The sequence below is a fragment of the Hylobates moloch genome, unplaced genomic scaffold (assembly GCF_009828535.3).
Source record: "Hylobates moloch isolate HMO894 unplaced genomic scaffold, HMol_V3 SCAFFOLD_4, whole genome shotgun sequence".
NCBI lineage: Eukaryota > Metazoa > Chordata > Mammalia > Primates > Hylobatidae > Hylobates > Hylobates moloch.
Genome location: NW_026652279.1, coordinates 61,144,076 through 61,165,882, shown reverse-complemented (window position 1 = coordinate 61,165,882; position 21,807 = coordinate 61,144,076). Strand labels below are relative to the sequence as shown.

Genomic DNA, 21,807 nt, shown 5'->3' with positions numbered 1-21,807 from the left:
GAAGAGGGGCTTCTGTATGTTCTATTTCCAGACATCTATTTTTCTGGTGAAACAAAAAAAAGTTAGTTTATATACTTCATGGAATGTTTTTCATTCACAATGGAATGGGGAGTTACGGAGAGCGTTCTTCTCCTTAGTAAGGGACTATTAATGCTATGAATCTCCCAAGGAGAAGCAGATGTTTTCATTCCCCAGTAGCTATAATATAGCCATTTTTGGGAAGCCAGTGGAGACTGGTGGAACATACTGGTATAGCTTGCATTATCAAAGCATAGAACCTTGCTTTTTAAAGCTTTTTGAGATAACTATAGTTTTCTCATTTTAATTATAAAAGCTCTCTTCTTTTAATTCATTTGGATTATTTCTTTTCTAACTTGCATTACAGAGAGATCTGCTTTCTTGATCAGGAGATACAGGAGAAAAATTTAACTTTTTGATATCTTAAAGTCATAGGATCATTGATGAGCTATGTAAAGCTCAGGTTGCTATACATGTTAAATGATACAGTTTACTTTATTATAGTTATCTTTTCCCTTTCTTGAGGTTAGGCTTTCAGCTATTTCTTCTCATTAGTATCTGACTGCCTCAATGCCTACGTACCTACATTTGTAATTAGTTTTGGTTTGCAATATTTTTTTAAATGGCTGATTAAAATTGCATGTAAAGTAACAGCAAATCGGCTCTGAGTGAAAAGATTATTTTTAAAATCTGAAGACCTATAAACCTTATGATTCTTTTTGCATCTACTTAGTACACTACACACAAGAAACAACATAAAATTTTTGTTTTATTATTTTTAAATGTGTATTTTGTTTTTATTTTATTTCTATAAATGCAATACACAGGCATTGCATAAAGTATGAAAGTATACACTAAACAAAAATATACTGATATGGAAAAATGTTTATGAAACAGTAAAATGGCAATTCGAGCATAATGCTATTGGGTTAACAAACCCCTGTATGTTTGTGTAAGAGACATAGATAGTATTTTTAAGCATGTAAGAACAAAAGATAGGCTCTCAAGAGGTAGGTATGGTGTGGGGTAGCAGGCAGTATAAAGGAACATATGCTTTTTCTATTATGCCTCTATATTCCTTTCATATTTTACAAATAAGTATACACTGCTTTTCTAATTTTAACAACTTAAAAAATCAGAAAGTACAGATAAGCAAAATGAATTATACATATCCAACCCACCCTGTGACCACCACCACTACCTCACCAGATTTCTAAGATTACATACTCATATGGTATGTATTTATATATATATATATATGTATATACACACACACAAACATGTCGAGAGATATATAGCTATATTACATAAAAATAAGGCTTCCTTTAAAAAATTAACAGGTATGAGCATCTTTTCATATTTATGAAAATATTTCTGCAACTTTATTTTTAGTGCATCCACTTAGATATACTTAGAGTCCAGTTACACATAAAAATAATGTCATGAATAAGTGAGGCAACTTTTGACAATTTAGATCTAATTCAAACAATTCTGATTTTAGACATCAAGGAAAAGTATAAATAGTTGACTTGTGAACCACATGGGACAGTATGGGTCCACTTAATATGTAGATTTTTTTCAATAAAAAAAGTCTGCCCTCCACATTGGCAGGTTCTGCATCCACAAGGAAACGTGGATGGAAAAATAACACAGTATTTTCAGAGTGTAAAACTGGTATATGGAGGTCAGCTTTCCACATCAGCAGGTTCCACAGGACCAACTGCAGGACTTCAATATGCATGGCTTTTGACATCTGCAAGTTGTCCTGAAACCAGTCCCCCTGGGCAAATACCAAGACATGACTGTATATTTTTCCTTAACTGAATTAGTTAGATAATTATTCTCAAGCCTGTATACTTCAGGTAAACTGCTCAGCAATAAGGGGTTGATGTATTTCACTTTTAAATATATCAAGAGCTTTACAAAAGGAAGATATATCTGGCAATTGTCTGGTTAATTTGACCCATGTAACTCTGTGATGTTGACTTTCATTAACATTTCAGGGATGATTATTTAAAAACATGAGTCTTCACTTGTTTTTCAGACTTTCAAAAAGGATTATCAATATCCCCAATCACTTGACATATTATCCAACGTTGGATGTGCACTGTCTATTACTGGTCTGGCTTTCACAATTATATTTCAGATTGTCACCAGGTAAGAGCAGAAGCAGGCTCTTTTCAGAAGAGACATTGCTATCTTGATATAATTTACTCTGAGAATTCTCATAAGTATATAGTGTCTTTGAACTAGACGAGAACTCAGAGAGGTACTTATTTTACAGAGGAGGACATTCAGGCCTGGAAAGGCTAAGAAATACACACAAATAAATATGTAATTACAAATTGTGGCAAGTGCCTTGAAAGAAAATTATATGCCACTTATTTACAAGTTTGTCACATAAAATTTATGTGGTCCTGCAGCTCATTAATGCTATAATTCCTTAGTGTTGAATAGAACCATGCCTATCAATTTGTATTTGTAAAGGAGACATTGCAAACAGCAATTTTTTAAAAAAGTAATTTAAAAAATATATCAAGCTTTCAAATGGTGAAACGTTTTTCAAAAATATATAGAGTTTTCAAATGGTGAAAGTTTTTGAATCCCACACATTAAAGTCTAATTTTAAATAATGACCTATAAACAAACACTTCTCTCCACCTTGATCCCTTCATTCGAGGTCCAATTTTGTATCCCATTCATTATTTTTTGTCACATGTTACATTTGTTTAACTGCCTGTGGTCTTTCAGAAGCTTGTTCATTTATTACTTTATTCTGTTTACTGTGTGTTTCCTCTGTCAGCTTCACACTTCATGTTCATTTTGTCTTTCATGACATTGAAATTTTCAAGCATCCAGGCCAGTTACTTTGAAAAATGTTCCACAATGAAGATTTGTCTGAAATTTTCCTCATGAAGAGATGCAGGTTAATTATTTTTGGTGGGAATACTGCAATCATGGAATTTTTTTTTAGTGTGACTCAACAAGAAGTGCAGATCAGTTTGTCCCATTATTGTTGGCTAAAGTTTGATTCCCCATTTAAAGTGGTGTCTGCCAGATTTCCACATTTTTTCCCTGTGTAAATAATAGATGACTCGTGGGGTGCCACTTTGAGGCTGCATGATATCCTGTTTCCCAAAAATCTTTTACTTAATGATCTTGTTACTCATCCTTACTGGAACAAATTATTACATTAGTGGTTGAAAAATGGTGATTCTTCTAGGCTATCATTCTTTCTATATTTGTTTGCTATACTCTTTTGTAAAAAGCATACTTCCCAGTGTAGCCCCAGAGCTTTTTTATGTAAGAAGCATACTTCCCAACAGAGGGAGCCCCTTCATGTTGTTTTGTCATGTTTCAGTCTTTAGTCACTTCCTTATTTCAATCACAGCAAAACGATCATCTTTCACTTTCTCTGCCTCATACCTGAACGAGCCATTTCTCCAAAGAGCCAGAATTGTTTTCGATTCCTTTTCTCCCCTTTTTCACATTAAATGAGTCTCTTGCCATTCATTTAAAAGTTTTATAGTGAGTGCTTATGTTGTAAGGAGCTGAATACAAAACTATGAACAGACAGATAATCTCCCATCTCTCATGAAATATACACTGTTGGGGGGAGAAGGCAGACATTATAAAAATATCTACACAACTGAATATATAGTTACAAATTGTGGTAAGTGCCTTGAAGGAAAATTACATGTTTGTCATGTAAAATTAAATGCCTCTTAAATTTGTCTCATTATTTGTATTTCTATCATCACCACAGTTGTACTGACAATTATTTGGTCCCATAGGGATGAGTAATAGTTGCTGCATAACTAGTTTATTTGCCCAAACCTCACTCTTTTCATTTGTCATCAGATTTTTTTCCTCCTTCATCAATATGTTTTCTAGCACAATTATGCAACCATAGATGCCACTAAAATTCATCAGGAAACAGAAATAAAAATAAACGCCAGGCATGGAGGCTCACACCTGTAATTCCAGCACTTTGAGAGGCCAAGGCAAGAGGATTGCTTGAGCCCAGGAGTTTGAGACGAGCCTGGGCAATACAGCAAGATCACATCTCAAACAAATTTTTTTTTTTAAAAATAGAGAAAAAACAAAAAGACAAAATTTTATTGATTTTAAAATCCTGAATTACAAAATTTTCTTTGTTCTTGGACAGGTTCCCGTATAATAATAATGCACAGAATACAGACAGTCCCCTACTGACCATGGTTCAACTTACGATTTTTCAGCTTTAAGATGGTGCAAAAGTGACAGCATTCAGGATGTTTCTTGATTTATGATAGGGTTACATCCCAATAAACCCATTGTAAATTGAAAATATGGTAAGTTGAAATGATATTTTTAGTTTTCGATGGGTTTATTGGGATGCAATCTCATTGTAAGTTGAGGAGCATCTATATAGTAATAATCTATAAGAAGGGCCAGGCTATTTGAAAATCACCTCTTCTTCCTGTGGATTATAAATGATAAAATTAGATAAAAACTAGAATCTAATCTTACTTTTTTTTTTTTTTTTTTGAGACGGAGTCTTGCTCTGTCTCCCGGACTGGAGTGCAGTGGCGGGATCTCGGCTCACTGCAAGCTCCGTCTCCCGGGTTCACGCCATTCTCCTGCCTCAGCCTCTCCGAGTAGCTGGGACTACAGGCGCCCGCCACCACGCCCGGCTAATTTTTTTTGTATTTTTAGTAGAGACGGGGTTTCACCGTGGTCTCGATCTCCTGACCTCGTGATCTGCCCGCCTCGGCCTCCCAAAGTGCTGGGATTACAAGCGTGAGCCACCGCGCCCAGCCTAATCTTACTTTTATGTAAAAAGATTCTTTTGAGTACTTTTTGCAGTTCTGGTCATTAAACCTCTCAATAGATTTAATGAAATTTTGAATTGTCCAGAAATCTCAACTAAAATGTCAAGCAGATGGACTGAGTTCTGTTTGAATGAAAGCTTTTTTATTCAGTGTGGGAATCCAAAGATCAAGAGAGGTCATGATGAAACATCATAAAAACATAAAGAATATATAATGGGCAAATAGACTTCATCAAATTATGAGTTATTAAGAATAGAGAGGTACTTGAAGGTTAGAACTTTAGGCACAGTAATAGACCTGGGAAATGGTATTCCAAGAGATCTTGAAGTCTGAAAAATCCAGAAGGCTTTAGATGGTAGTGAGTAGAGATTTTATCTTTATTGGTGTAGAACTGTCTGCCATAGTATACATGAAAGTGTAACATGCCTTTAAGGGGATATAAGGATATATCTGCCTTTAAGCAATAAGGAAAATAATACATGTACAAAAAAGAATATCATATTTTACTTTTGAGATAAACTTTATTAAGAGAAATCTTGCATTCTCTGCCAATCTGAAGATACACATGTGGGCTAGCACAGAATATATACACGAACTACACACACCACACCATACATACACACACTCCACACCACACACACACACACACACACACACTCATACACACTCAAACTCTCATACTGCCTTCTGAAGATTACTGGTAAACAAGGCTGGCCTGCAGACAAAATCAGAGAAACGGCTGCTCTTTCAGAGCAAAGACATTAGGTAAGCACGAGAAGGGGAAAAAAAAAAGAAATTTTAAAGGGCACTTGGTTGTACACCCAGAAATTATATCTTCCAATAAAGGGACAGTCCTTGGGGATGATTTACATTCAAAGTGTGGTTCAGGACATCTTGACCATCTGACAATCAGCAAGCATTTCCCAAAATGTAGTCCTTGAAACATTAGTCCTGGGGAGATTCTTGATGAAAATAAGGTTCTGAAAAGTCTTGCGGAAAAGATATGTGAAATTTTGTTGTGTATAAACCATTTAAAAAAACAGTAATCATTAGTCTACTTAAATTATAAAGAATAGCATCAATAACAATAGGCCATGAAACAAATTAAAAATATTTTTACCTAATTTAAATCTTCGTGGAAGCTTCACTCTTTAAACGTAAAGTAAGCTGAATTTCACCTAATTTTGTTTTAAAGCTATTACACTGTTATGGGAAATTCTTAAAAAATTGTATTTGGCCTTATTTTAAAAATTTTAAGTGAGTTTTAAAGATAAATTACATTTTAAAACTCAAGAGACTTTTTCTCTACATTTAAACATGAGTTCATCTACTAATGTGCAGAGTTTTCTATTATAAAAATGTTAAAACTCCACATAGGGCCTCTTCTACAGATGGCCTTCACATAAGCTTGTAAATCTAGAGTAGAACTTATTACCTAGCGTTATATTAAAAAGCTGCCCCAAAACTCAGTGGATAGAAACACATATTATTTCTAATGATTTTGTGGCTTGTCTGGGTTCAGCTGGGTAATTTTTCTACTGGTCTTGCTGGAGTCTTGCAGTCAGATGGCGGCTGGGCCAGAGTCATCTGGAGGTTCACCTAAGATGCTGGGGCAGCTGCGTCTTTCTCCCTCTCCATACAGTCTCAGAGGACTTCCATGCAGTTTTTTTTTTTTCAGCAAGGTGGCTGGGCTTTTTACACAGTGACTCAGAACTCCAGGAGCACAAAAGGAAAAGCTGTCAGTGTTGTAGGACTTTCTCCTTTGTGCAGCTAAAAGCTGAGTTCTTGTGTCACACGACCATGGAAGATTAGGCTCGCAGACACTTTGAAGGGTGAAAAAGACAGGGTTAATCGGGTGAAAAGGAAAAAAAGGGAAACAGGGACTCTCAGCAAAGTGAGAGTCCTGCTACTAGGCTTCCCTCCGTGCAGACTGAATCCACGGATACCTCCTCGGAAGAGGAGAGGCCAGGCTCCTCCCCTCTGCAAAGGGCGGGAACTTCCCACAGCTCCACCCCGTTCTCCCAGTGCGCAGGTCAGTTGGAGGTTCTCCCGGTACACCTTTATACTAGGTTGTCTCACCTGGAGGGCCATGTTATGACTTTTATGTTCCTCAGGCACTTGTGCCTTTGTGGAAACTTTCATTCATTAAAGAAAGATTAAAAATTATATTTTATGATTGCATTGGTACAAAGATGAATATATTAATATTCTTTGAGCTAAGAGTTCTCTCTTTTCTTCTACATCTAAAAGAAGTTAAAACATTACTATGGGATATGAACACTAAGCACTATTGTGTCTAATGGATAAGTCGGCCTTGGCTGCCAGGCCTTCTGTTGCATCCCATCAGTTACATCAAGGTACAGGCCAGGCTACTGTGAAGGGACTATGCAGGGCTACCTACCAGGAAGTAGCATTCACTGGGGGCCATCTTTGGAGATTAGCTATCACTTTTGATCAGAACACAGTTTCAAGAAAAGATACGTCAACCTGTATCTTTTAACTCATGACTTTTTGGAAATGATAAGAGGAGAGTATAGTTTTCTGATGTAATCGAGAATGTAGATTTACCAGCTGTCCCCACTGGGCTTTGAACTGAACTTATATTGGGCAATAATATCTTTGTTCCCAGAAATTTCACTGCAGTTTGTTTTGTGCAGTTGTTTTGTTTCATCTAATTTTTTATATTAATTTACTTATTTTCAGGAAAGTCAGAAAAACCTCAGTGACCTGGGTTTTGGTCAATCTGTGCATATCAATGTTGATTTTCAACCTCCTCTTTGTGTTTGGAATTGAAAACTCCAATAAGAACTTGAAGGCAAGTGATGGTGACATCAATAATATTGACTTTGACAATAATGACATACCCAGGACAGACACTATTAACATCCCGAATCCCACGTGCACTGCGATTGCCGCCTTACTACACTATTTTCTGTTAGTGACATTTACCTGGAATGCACTCAGCGCTGCACAGCTCTATTTCCTTCTAATAAGGACCATGAAGCCTCTTCCTCGGCATTTCATTCTTTTCATCTCATTAATTGGGTGGGGTAAGTGTTTGCATCTCCCCTTTCTCAGGAATTTAATTTTGTGGAAATCATTTAATTTAAACACTTACTGGAGGCCTAATAGTCCAAGGCCTTGACGTAATTAAGAGGAGATAGAAAATGTAGTGATTGCTGAGAATACTTTCTGTCTAGTAGCTTATATTCCAGTGAAGGAGGCAGACACGATCAAGGCAAGAATACGAGATACATGATAAACTAACTTAACTAACTTAAAAATGTTAATTTCCTTTAACATCTCTTTTTATTAATTTTATTTGAGATTTAGGCCACAAATAATTAACTTCCAGCTACTTTAAAAGAAATGTTTCAAGAAAGACAATCAGAGTGACTCTTTAAGCAAAAATATTTGAAAAATTTATTGGGTTCCAGCAAAGGAAGACTTGTTTCAGGATATCTAAATTTAAATGTATTCAAGTGATGGAGGAATTATGCTACTGAAACATGACAATTCTGGTTAGAGTTACAAAGAAACCAGAAATAGGATTGATATGTAGAGCCATCTCTAAAAGGGAAGGGAAAACACTTGGAGAAAAATTATATCCACTGTCAACCCACAGCTGTGGGATCACTTTGTATATTGTCCATCGTGAAAACAACATACATCCTGAAGAGGGTCAGATGTATAATTCATGTATGGTCTTTTATAATTAATCCAAGTCTGGATAAATCATTAATTCTGTGCCTCTCTTTATCACATAGGAGTCCCAGCTATAGTAGTGGCTATAACAGTGGGAGTTATTTATTCTCAGAATGGAAAGAATCCACAATGGGAATTAGACTACCGGCAAGAGAAAATGTGAGTTTATATATTTTTAAATGTCCAATTGTTTGACCTAAGAGTGTAACTGTTCAGTGCTATTGACTCCAAGTATCACTGTAATTTGCATTTCACTTTATAATTGTCATGTTTAGTGGTAGACATTTGAAATTCTCAAAGAACACATTATATTTTAAATGTGATGACATGGAAATCTCCCATAAGTCCTTTTGTAAAGCAAGTCATCAACTTTGAAATTTATAAATGTGAACTTTCTTATGTTAAATTTGTCTTCTTTCATTAAATCTGAAAATCATGATACAATAGGTATTATCCTTAGTAATCCTATATCTTAGTTTTCTCATCCAGAAAATGGGAATAACAATAATAGTAATTCCTGTTCTGGGGTTACTTCAGGGGATCAATCAAGTGTGAAAACATTTAATAACTTGAACACTCTCCATATGTCTCACTCATATAAACCAATTCTATGTTGATATGATTTTAATGGATATTTCATGATGATTTATCATACATAACAAATTCTTACTGTGATTCCAGTGTGAATAATTAACTGTTGTAACAGAAGCATCTGACTGTATGACATTTGCTTTTTTTGTGTGGGGGAGAAAAGAAAGTGGAGCTGAACTGAGACTCAACTCTTTATATGCGTTTCTGCTACCAAATGGCAACTGCTCTTCAATTTGTCTTCCCTTCTCATTTTATAAATCTAATTATTCTTATCTCCAAATTCCACCTGCAGTCCCAAACCAACACAAATGAAAGCAAAACTTTTGGAAATGGGCAAGTACACCAAGGGAAGGCTGTGGTGTCAGGGAACTCACCTCTTTCTCAGGGGCTGATCATGCCCAGCTGTAGGCTGGGGAGCTGACCGCCCGGCCTTATTTCATGCTCCCAGACACTACGTTTGATTATGGTTAAATATCGTTTTAGGTTTTAAAATTTTAACACCACGAGAAGAAATATCTAATTAGAGATACCCAAGGTGCAAATATCTCACAGGGGAGGTAATTCACTTCAAATTGCTTTATTAATTGGTGTTAACCAAGGCACAGGGCTAGACTCACTCTTTTAAAAGTCTTCAGAAGAAAGAAGCCAACTGACTTAAATTTATTCACACTGAGCTATAAATAATTAAGGGCAGCTCCTTTCCTGATTACGTGTTAGTTTTTGGGGAAGATACGAGGCAACTGATAATAAGAGAAGCTGGGGAGAGAGGAAAGGATGTGTGACATAAGCCTCTACCTCCTCCCGGACTTTCTCCCCCACCTTCCACCCTACACACATGCCATCAAGGGCCACATTTCTTCAGGATGTATTGAGACTCAGGAGGGATTATTTTTGGTTTTCCTGAGTTATTCTCCTAGCAGTTGCTCCTCAAGAGCCTGTGCACTCCCCTGTTGCTCCAGTTCTGCCAATCATCCTGAAATCCCTGACCTAGTTACCTGAAGTACTGCTGTCTCTGCATAGACCCAGTTACAGGGTGAATGTAGGGCAGGCCACATTCCTCTTTAATGTTCTACCCCCAGTTCTTTGTACCACTACCACGTAGGCTGTTTCAGACATTCCCGAAGGGTTGAGGTTAACATGGGAAATTATAATTGGGGGGAAATTTTTCAAGTATTGCTTTTACGCTGAAGCTGTTTTTCCCTATGTTCCATGGCAAACCTAGGAGTTAAACACTTCATCTGCATCCAATTATAATGCTCTCCAGACCTCAAGTCCATAGCTATTTGTCAGATCAACCTCCACCATCCTGAAGATAAACTTGGCACTATTTTATTTATGGATGGACTTATTATTGTATCTGTTAGAGGCAAGAATGCCTTTGCATTTTTAAATTCATTATAGAGAATGGAACATCATCTCAGGTTCCTCCTAGGTCATTCAGATTAGAAATATGATTTGTAATAATTTAAATTAAAACTATTCCAATGCAAAAAAATTTAGAAATCCTTTTGAGTGTAGAATAATGGTGTTTTACAAAACTCCAGGGGAAAGAAAATAAAATTAATTGAATGCCAAATATGTGCCATAGCTTCTCACATCACTGTAATACCTAATGGCCTATCTGACACCTCCACTTGACTGTGTAATAGACATCTCCTCAACTTCCCTCCCATACCTGCTCATCTCATCATCTTCCCCAGGTAATAGTAATTCTATCCTTCTAGGTGCTCAGATTTTGGAGTCATTCTTAATTCCCCTACATACCACATCCAACCCATCAATGGATTATTTTGCTTTACTTTTAAATGTATCAGGAATCAGACTATTTCTTAACATCTCCTCTCCTGGTCCAAACTACCCATATTATTGCAATAGACTACTAGCTATTAGGTTGGTGCAAAAGTAATTGCAGTTTTTGCCATTACTTTTGTACCAACCTGATATTTCCTACTATTGCTCATGCTGTTCTCTCAGCACTCTACCTGGAGTAATGCTTTTAAAACTCAAGACAGATCATGTCATGTCTCTCCGTCTTGTCTAGGGTACAAGCAATCACCCACAAAGCTCCTACATAATTTGTATCTTTCCACTAATCTTATCCATTTACTGTGGTTCAGCCACACTAGCCTTTTTTTCTTTCTTAAGCTGTCACCTCAGGGCCTTTGCATTTGATGTGATTTCTGCCTGGAACACCCTTCCCCATCATCTACTTCAGGTCTTTGCTCAAATGCAGCTTTTTTCCATGAGGTTTTCCCTGACCACTCTATTTAAAATGAAACATCCCTCCCCTCCACACACATATACACAGTAATTTCTACTCTCATTACCTGATTTACTATTTCTCCATGGCATTGGTCACCATCTGACATATTGTGTATTTTATTTACTTTGTTTTATCTATTTCTCTGCACTAGAATGTAACCTCACTAAAGAAGGGATTTTTGTTTTGTCCACTGCTGATACCTTGGTGTCTAAAACAGTGTCTAGCACATAATATGTACTCTGTAAATATTTGTTAAATGAATTAATTAATTCTTTCAACAATGCCAGTAGGTGGTTACTATTATTCTCACCTCAGATGAGAAAAAAACACCACTACAACCACCACCACCAAAAAACAAAACAAAACAAACGCCACAAAACAAACACAAAACAGGTACAATGAGGTTAAATAACTTTTTCAAACTTTTTTTAAACATTAATATTTAAAAAATGCCCATCAAGGCCGGGCACAGTGGCTCACGCCTGTAATCCTAGCACTTTGGGAGGCTGAGGCGGGTGGATCATGAGGTCAGGAGATCAAGACCATCCTGGCTAACACGGTGAAACTCCATCTCTACAAAAAAAAAAATACAAAAAAATTAGCTGAGGCCGGGCGCGGTGGCTCACGCTTGTAATCCCAGCACTTTGGGAGGCCGAGGAGGGCGGATCACGAGGTCAGGAGATCGAGACCATGGTGAAACCCCGTCTCTACTAAAAATACAAAAAAATTAGCCGGGCGTGGTGGCGGGCTCCTGTAGTCCCAGCTACTCGGAGAGGCTGAGGCAGGAGAATGGCGTGAACCCAGGAGGTGGAGCTTGCAGTGAGCCGAGATTGCGCCACTGCACTCCAGCCTAGGCGACAGAGCGAGACTCGGTCTCAAAAAAAAAAAAAAAATGCCCATCAGTAGGAGACAGTTTAAAGTTATAGTATATTATTTCACTTTTCTAGTGGGTAGAATTCTTGAAAGTCATAAGTCCTCTCAAATGTATAAAATGCAGAGGGATGTTAACGTTTAGCAGATCTTTCAGTTGAGTGAATGTCAATATGTCAATAGTGTTAATAGCACAAAGAACCAGTATGTACACCTTTCTTAGTCGGCTGAAGTAATTTTTTTTTTCCTCCACAGCTGCTGGCTGGCAATTCCAGAACCCAATGGTGTTATAAAAAGTCCACTGTTGTGGTCATTCATCATACCTATAACCATTATCCTCATCAGCAATGTTGTTATATTTATTATAATCTCGATCAAAGTGCTGTGGAAGAATAACCAGAACCTGACAAGGTAAGATTCCCAATGAATGGGAAGCTGCCAGGCAAGGCTCATCCAGCACTTAACACAGCACCATAACACATCCACAGTTCCAGGAGCTTTCAAACTCAGACAATGGCAGGGCTATGTGGTTTGCAGGAGAAATTTTTCTCTTATACTTTGACCCAGAAAGTGGATCTTCTCGTCTTCTCACATCAGTACAGTCTGCTCTCAATATCCTGGGTTTCCACATCTGTGGATTCAACAAAGCGAGGATCAACTAAAAACTAAACCTAGACTTCAAGAAAAAAAATTTTCTTCCCTTATCCTAAATATTCAAGAAATCATATTTGGATAATTAAGGAAATGAGAGGGTTGTGGGGAAATGCTGGTACCTGGATTTTCATTTTATTAATACAATCCAGTACCTGTTGGCTATATTTTACATGTATTGCTTGAATTACACAATAGCACTAAAATTTCTTGTTTATTTTATTTTATTATTATTTTTTGAGACAGGGTCTTGATCTGCCATCCAGGCTGGAGTGCAGTGGCATGATCACAGCTCACTACAGCCTCAACTTCCTGGGCTCAAGCGATCCTCTCCCCTCAGCCTCCAGAGTAGCTAGGACTACAGGCACACACTACCATGCCCGGCTAATCTTTTTCTATTTTTTATAGCGATGTAGTCTGTAAAAAAGAGGCTGGTCTTGAACTCCTGGGCTCAAGTGATCCTTCCCAGTTGGCCTCCCAAAGTGCTGAGATTACAGGCATGAGCCACTGTGCCCAGCCTTAAATTTTTTAAATTAGTGGCAAACATACAAAAATTTGGAGAGCTCACTTAAAAATTAAATTTTCAGCAGGGTACAGTGACTCATGCCTGTAATTCCAGAACTTTAGGAGGCTGAGGCAGGTGGATCACCGGAGCTTGGTAGTTTGAGACCAGCCTGACCAACATGGAGAAACCCCATCTCTACTAAAAATACAAAATTAGGCGGGTGTGGTGGCACATGCCTGTAATCCCAACTACTCGGGAGGCTGAGGCAGGAGAATCGCTTGAACCTGGGAGGTGGAGGTTGTGGTGAGCTGAGATTGCACCATTGCACTCCAGCCTGGGCAACAGGAGCAAAACTCCATCTCAAAAAAAAAAAAAAAAAATTGAATTTTCTCTTGGAAAAATTGGAATATCTGGCCACTCTAAGCTGACATTCCCTGGGGGGGGTCATGTGCTTTCTGATTTACCAGTTCCCATCCGTACTGCTTCTCTCCCTTCTACAATCTTTCTGGCTCCAGAAAGCATTTTCATTGTCATCCCTGATATACAACAAGAGCATTCGTTTGGAGAGACAAAAAACAGAAACTATTAAAAACATATACTCTACCCTTCCTGACCCCATCTCCATAGCATAAATTGATTGGAATATAGTGCTAATGAGACTATGAGTTCAGATTTAATTCTGTAAGATTTTGCTCATATAGTAAGTAGACTTAATAAAAGCAAGCACATCTGTGAGCTTATAGCAAGCTTACAAATAGATCCACTTAGTAATACCAGATAAGTAAAAGCCACCTTCTTTAGTGGGACTATATCTTTTTTTCCCTTTTAATGTTAACATTTTATTTAAACCAGTACAAGCACCATGCTTAACAAAAGACTGTCCAAAATAAACATGCAATATGAACTAGCAGAGACTGAAACCACAGCTTAAGAAGTTGTGCCAGTTGTTGTTGTTTTTAAATGATGGCAGAGAACTGTTAAAGACTAAACCATTAATGTTTCAAGCCTCCTGAATGAGATTATATTGGACCATCGAAATCAGTGGGAAGTGCCCTGGCATGTTAATGATCTCAAACAATATTCAAGTAATTATATTTATATGAATTACACTCCAAAAAGCAAGAAAATACAATTTCTATCACAAGATTACTGTTTATAAGCACTGATTTGAAATGTCAAATGGCATAATAAAAACAGATTTCTCAAGAATATTCAGCTTTGGACCATTGGTTTTAAGTGGCCTAGAAGATTATTACATTCTTTCAGAAATACAAAATAAGACTTGTCCAGAAATGTTTGAAACACATCCTCACAAAAGTTGTAATGGCTCAAACTCTATAGATTCTAGTATTATCAGTTTATTGAACAAATAGGGAAAGCAACCATAGTAAGAATACTTGAATTTATAGAATACAAGTTACCCTCTACTTCCACCAAATATCAGCATTTAAACTTTTATGAAAATATCTATTCATCACTAGTCCACATATGGATTAATGACATTGCTCAGGTTTTAAAAGTAGTTCAAACAGTTTTTAAGTACACCTTCCTTAATATCTATATGGGTTGGGGGGAAACAGCCAAATTTAATTTGGCAATAAACTCCCCTAACTGGAAATTTTTAGCTAAAGTGTTAGACAAGGATATAGTTTATGGCTACATTTGACTCCCGAAAATAGGAGATAAAAAGGGAGGGAAAAGTGCTGACACAAATTTTGCCACACAGATTATTCAGTAATGACAGTAAAAAAATTTAGCAACACGGTCTTAACAGTATGTTTAACTGCACTAGGCATTTAGTAAACTTTTAGAACTAGACAATTTGAACATTTATTTTAGAAGTCAATTAAACAAAAGCAGTCAACCAACTTTTTTCCTAATATAATTGCATCAATACCAGAACAAAGTGATCACTATTTAAAACTCAGACATTTTGGAATTTCAGCATAGTAACCTGAGAAGTTTTCTTCATGTGTGTTTTTGTTGTCATAGAAACCACACTAAATAATACTGTGATTGCCAGTTGATTTTATTTTGACATTAGATGCTATGCAGAACTTATGCAGGGCCAACAATTTCAAAACTAACGTTGACTTAGAAGATCATGAAGGAGGGTCCCAGGAAAAAAGCTGCTGCCAAAAAGGAAAGAATGATTAAGACTGAATGGGAATAGTTGTACCAGAAAGATACGGAATATAAAAACTGGAATTATGAAACCTGGAATTATTATTCGGGGGATGGTAGAAAAAAGACACTAAATAGGAAATATACTTGAAAAGAACAATGCAAAATTTAGTAAGATGAAAGGGAAATCTATACAAATGTTTGAGAACACTTTAGAGCATGGGATTTGTAAATCTCCCCATAGAACAGATAAAATAAAAATGTCCTACTGATCCTCTAGCCTCAATCTGTTGCGTTGCAAAAAACATGTTATTGACTAGGAGTCAGGCAAGCTCAGAAAAGCATGGTTTATCACAGCTCTTCGCTCCTGTTAAAGAGAGTAGGGGAAATAAGAGTTCTAATGTATAGCAGGTTAATATTATCTGACATTATGGAGGACCTCCAAATTTAAAAATAAAACTAAAACATGCAAGAAAAAATAAGGAACTTCATTTAAAAATACATTCTTGCAGCACTAGTTTCTCTTATTCCTGAAAACCAGGTGAAACAAAACGTCATTTCCTTCATCTAAAAACATTAAAAACACTCTCCACTCACTTGGATTACATTTGCATTTCTACAGAATTATATGCATGTTATTCTCCAATATCAAAATACCTGTTTAAAGAATTCTTAAACTTCTGGGTGGGTTTTCTCTCTCTCTGGAAATTGGAACAAAGATTCTTTTCCCTCCAAGAACCCAAACAAACACCTACTCTAGAACTTCCTCATCTCCAACTAACTTTCTATTGCTTCCTGACTTCTAAATTAGTGAAGCCAAGGTTGAGAACAGAAGATGTTCTATTCAATATCGTGAAAATTCCAACTATCTTTACTTCTCACAGAAACCTCAAAAATAAAATGCAAAGAACATATGAATGGAAAACATGCCAAAATTTAAATTTTGCTAGTTTTGAGATGACTAAGATGTTAATATAAGAATTCACTCACCAAATTTGGTTAGTCTCTAGACCTGTTATCAAATTAATGTTCAAAGGTTACTTATATATTTGTTTTTACAAGTATGCCAAATAACAGAATCCTTGCTTTATGCCAAGAATACCATCATCTAACAAGACTGGTTTAGTTAACTATTCAAGCATCCAGTTCAGAATATCTTCTGACAATTAGGATATAAGACCTGATACTGATAATGTTATTAACTATGGCCAAAGTTTTAAGTTAATTTTTTCCTATGGCACAAAACTAATCACAAAGTACACCCAAAGTTATAATTCTCGACTGCCATGTATTCACCAATGCAAGCAGATAGTCAGAATTTTAAAAATATGAAGTTGATTTTATTATAAATTTCAGATATACACATTAGAAAATTATTTTATTTGGACTCTTTAAAAAAGTATTAATTTCACCAAATCTGGAATACTGGCAGTGTAAAAGTCTTAAACTAACTTTAAAGCTAACAAATCAAAGGCACAGTATTAACACATTTAAAATAATTAGTGTTGACAGGACATTAAGCAGTGCTTTATAAATGAAATGTTATTAACCTAGACGCAAAACTGTTTAGAAATGACGTAAAAGGAATGAAGCCCTTGATTATTAAAACCCACCAATTTCTAAGACTAAGATGCTATTTTCCATAAGGAGAAAAGCTAACAGTCATAATTCTATCATCGAATCTAACTCCCTAACCTTAAAAATTAGTGATTGATGAACATAGTTTCTAGACTTGATTAAAAAGATACAGGAAACCAAACAAGATGCAGAACTGATCAATGTACTTGTAATGCAGGTTACACTACAGTAAATTATTCATGGCTTAATACTGGGTCACTCAAGTCTTTGACCCCAAATCAGTTTCAATGATTTGATAAGTGATAAAACGCTATTTTCATAAATAAACTGCTAATATCCAGTATTTGTCAAAAGGAGGCAACTCTTGTCTCTCACAATCTAATATATCCACATTCCAATGGAGTCTGTAAATAGTAACAAATTTATAGAAATTAGTCACAAGAGTGCAAAAAGTCCGTGGAGAAAAGTAATCCACCTAATAATTACTAATATAAGGAAACACTGTACAAAGTTTCATTACTATGAAGATGATTTCCTCTTTGATCAAACTTTGCACAAATGAAGAATTTTTCTTTACTGCAGAAAACAAACTGTAAGTAACAATGCATTTTTAGACACAAATAAGTATTTATGTCTGGTTCCAGTATGGTAGGGTTAATACATAAATACTTTAGAAACACAGAAGTTCACATTAGTGGAAAAATCCAAGTTTCTCACGTAACCATTCTTCAGTCAGTTCTTCTGTATTTCTTATTTCAAATACCTTGGTTAGTTCAGCTGTCTGGACTAGCTTATTCTTACTCCCAGCATATATCATCGTTGTTCAGGCTTACATCCAACAGGACTGGAGAAAATAAAGCACAGAGGATATGGAACTCTCCCATCCATTATGTTGATATTTATAACTATACACAATGAAACGAGGTTGTCGTTCAGGTAGTTCATCTCTAAGTTCATCTGGTGAAATACCCTTACTTTCCTCATCCAGTACCACCAGGCGTTTATCCTTGTCAATCTTCATTATAATAGCAACACTGTTCGTTTCTTTGTGAAAACGAGACTTTCTCAGCTTTTCCACTAAATCTTCAACAACATCAAAACCACCAAAGACCCACTCATTTCCTTTCTGCCGTCAGCGGCCTGTTGCCTTCACTTGGGCACCTTTTTCTGGTGGGGCTATATCTTAAATATGTACTTTACAGATCAAGGTTAAGTATCATTCTTCCTATATGAATGGTAGTTCATATTAAGGAGAAATACGGTAAAAATATTATCACTGATAAACATTAAAAGTATGTTTACTGAACATAAGTGGTGAGAGTGGAAAGAAAAAATAGTATGTTTAATAGCAATGCAGAAAAACCTTGGTAAAGGCTTCTTTGCCTAATTGCAAATTAGGATATATTTCCTTCATACAAAAATTATCATGTTTGGCCACAGATACCTTGTATTGCTAAATGTTGATTGATAGACTATGGTTCATAAATTGTCCTAGTTATAATGACAAGCAGACTGTGATTTAATTAAGTAACTTTCATGTGTTCAGTAGCTACATAACAAATTGCCCCAAAACTTAATCGTGAAAAATGACAAATGGTTATTATTTGCCATGAGTTGAGTGCTGGCTGGGTAGTTCTGTCTTGACTGGCTTGGATGCTTATTAATGATTGAGGATGACTCACTTTTTTTTTTTTTGACATGGAGTCTTGCTCTGTCGCCCAGGCTGGAGTGCAGTGGCGTGATCTCAGCCACTGCAACCTCTGCCTCCTGGGTTCAAGCAATTCTCTGCCACAGCCTCCCGAGTAGCTTGGATTACAGGCGTCCGCCACCACACCTGGTTAATTTTTTTTATTATTATTATACTTTAAGTTCTGGGTTACATGTGCAGAATGTGCAGGTTTGTTACATAGGTATACCTGTGCCATGGTGGTTTGCTGCACCCATTAATCCATCACCTACATTAGGTATTTCTCCTAATGTTATCCCTCCCCTAGCCGCCCACCACTGACAGGCCCCAGTGTGTGATGTTCCCTCCCTGTGTCCATGTGCTTCCATTGTTCAGCTCCCACCTATGAGTGAGAACATGCAGTATTTGGTTTTGTGATCTTGTGATAGCTTGCTGAAAATGATGGTTTCCAGCTTCATCCATGTCCATGCAAAGGACATGAACTCATCCTTTTTTATGGCTGCATAGTATTCTATGGTGTATATGTGCTGCATTTTCTTAATCCAGTCTATCATTGATGGACATTTGGGTTGGTTCCAAGTCTTTGCTATTGTGAATAGTGCTGCAGTAAACATACGTGTGCATATGTCTTTATCGTAGAATGATTTATAATCCTTTGGGCATATGCCCAGTAATGGGATTGCTGGGTCAAATTGTATTTCTAGTTCTAGATCCTTGAGGAATCGCCACACTATCTTTCACAATGGTTGAACTAATTTACACTCCCACCAACAGTGTAAAAGTGTTTCAGGTGCCACCAGGGTATGAAAAGAAAAAAAAAAAAGAGCTCCTGTAGTTAGTTTGGTGTCTGCCCAATTGGCCACTTGGTTTTGTGCTTGAAACCCAGGGCCCTGGTGGGGCAGGCACCATAGGGAATCTCCTGGTTTGCGGGTTTCAAAGACCGTGGGACAAGCACAGTATCTGTGTGGGAGTTCCTCAGGCTGGACCCTCACAGCTTTCCTTGGGTAGGGGAGAAAATTCCCCAACCCCTTGCACTTCCCAGGTGAGGTGACACCCCACCCTGCTTCGGCTCGCCCTCCATGAGCTGCACCCACTGTCCAATCAGTCCCAGTGAGATGAACCGCGTACCTAAGTTGAAAATGCAGAAATCACCTGCCTTTTGCGTTGATCTTGCTGGGAGCTGCAGACCGGTGCTGTTCCTATTCGGCCATCTTGAATCCTTCATGACTCACTTTTATGTCTGGTGGTTGGTGTTTGGTTGATTTTAGTAGCAACTGTTCAGTTGGGAAAGCTCATCTCTGCTCCACATAGTCTCTCATCTGCCATTAAACCAGCCCAGGCTTCTTAACATAGTGGTCTCTGGGTTCTAAAGAGGAGTGAGGGAAGGCAAATTAATAAACAGATGCTTTCAAGTCTCTGCTCGATAAATTTGCTAATGTCCCACTGGCCAAATAAGTCACATGGCCAAGCCCAGCATCCAAGGGCATAGACTTTCCACAAGAGGAAGGAGATCACTCTGCATCTAACTAATCTTTCTCTCCCTCATCAGCTTAAGGCTCAGGAAGGTCCCAGGTGCCAGAAAAGGGAATTCCTCCATTGGCTGATCTGTAGTAATACTCACAAAATGAAAATTCCATTTCAATGAGGAAGTTGGTTCTTGAAATTTGCCTGCTTTAGCATTAAGGAGCTGTGTTTGCCTGAGATTTTAAACAAGTATCAATGTATTCAAAATAAAGCTTGCTAAATCAGATTTTCTCCAGAATGATGTAAGACTTAGCATCATTTTTCCACCTGGAGCATAATACTGTTAAGTGAGCAATGTATATGGGCAGCTGAATATGCATTCTAAATAGGAGAGTAATAATGATGTTGATAAGTAAAACCCTAATGAACCACATTATTTTTCTTGTTTTCTTTCACCCAGCACAAAAAAAGTTTCATCCATGAAGAAGATTGTTAGCACATTATCTGTTGCAGTTGTTTTTGGAATTACCTGGATTCTGGCATACCTGATGCTAGTTAATGATGATACCATCAGGATAGTCTTCAGCTACGTATTCTGCCTTTTCAACACTACACAGGTATGGTGTGGATTAGTCTGAAAGTAGCAGAATATGCAGTGGTGGAGATATCATCTTGTTATCTTAGTTACCTTTAAGAGACTATTTTAAAAAAATCTAGGCCAGGTGCGGTGGCTCATGCCTGTAACCCCAGCTCTTTGGGAGGCCGAGGTGGGTGGATCATGAGGTTGGGAGATCAAGACCATCCTGGCTAACATGGTGAAACCCCATCTCTACTAAAAAAGATACAAAAAATTAGCCAGGTGTGGTGGCAGGCGCCTGTAGTCCCAGCTAGGCAGTAGTCTCCTGTAGTCTCCTCCTGCTGTAGTCTCCTCCTGTAGTCTCCTGCTGAGGCAGGAGAATGGCTTGAACCCGGGAGGCGGAGCTTGCAGTAAGCCGAGATCACGCTACCGCACTCCAGCCTGGGTGACAGAGCAAGACTCCATCTCAAAAAAAAAAAAAAAAAAATCTAGTGGGTACATAGTAGGTGTATATATTTATGGAGTACACGATATATTTTGATACTGGCATAAAATGTATAACAATCACTTAAGGGTAAATGAGGTACCCATATCCTCAAGCATTTACCCTTTCTTTGTGTTACAAACAATCAAATTATACTTAGTTATTTAAAAATATTCAATTAAATTATTATGGACTGGCCAGGCGTGGTGGCTCACAGCCTGTAATTCCAGCACTTTGGGAGGCTGAGACAGGTGGATTGTCTGAGGTCAGGAGTTCAAGACCAGTCTAGCCAACATGGTGAAACCCCATCTCTACTAAAAATACAAAAAAATTTAGCTGGGCATGGTGGCATGCACCTGTAATCGCAGCTGCTTGGGAGGCTGAGGCAGGGGAATTGCTTGAACCAGGGAGGTGGAGGTTGCAGTGAGCTGAGATCACACCACTGCACTTCAGCCTGGGTGACAGAGGGAGACTCC

The 21,807-nt window shown here is 37.4% G+C and overlaps 1 protein-coding gene and 1 pseudogene across 1 annotated transcript in view; one reads left to right on the top strand and one right to left on the bottom strand.

The window, feature by feature from the left end:
* The window catches only part of ADGRG7 (adhesion G protein-coupled receptor G7), a 47,962-nt gene extending 27,054 nt beyond the window's left edge, over positions 1 to 20,908 (top strand). Inside the window, exons 11-15 of the mRNA XM_032151196.2 lie at positions 2,063 to 2,175; positions 7,536 to 7,882; positions 8,600 to 8,696; positions 12,517 to 12,672; positions 20,731 to 20,908. Coding sequence (XP_032007087.2) covers positions 2,063 to 2,175; positions 7,536 to 7,882; positions 8,600 to 8,696; positions 12,517 to 12,672; positions 20,731 to 20,908 — 891 coding nt within the window. The remainder of the gene's footprint in view (positions 1 to 2,062; positions 2,176 to 7,535; positions 7,883 to 8,599; positions 8,697 to 12,516; positions 12,673 to 20,730) is intronic.
* Positions 17,811 to 18,238, bottom strand: LOC116466343 (glia maturation factor beta-like; annotated as a pseudogene).
* Positions 20,909 to 21,807: the final 899 nt, after the last annotated feature.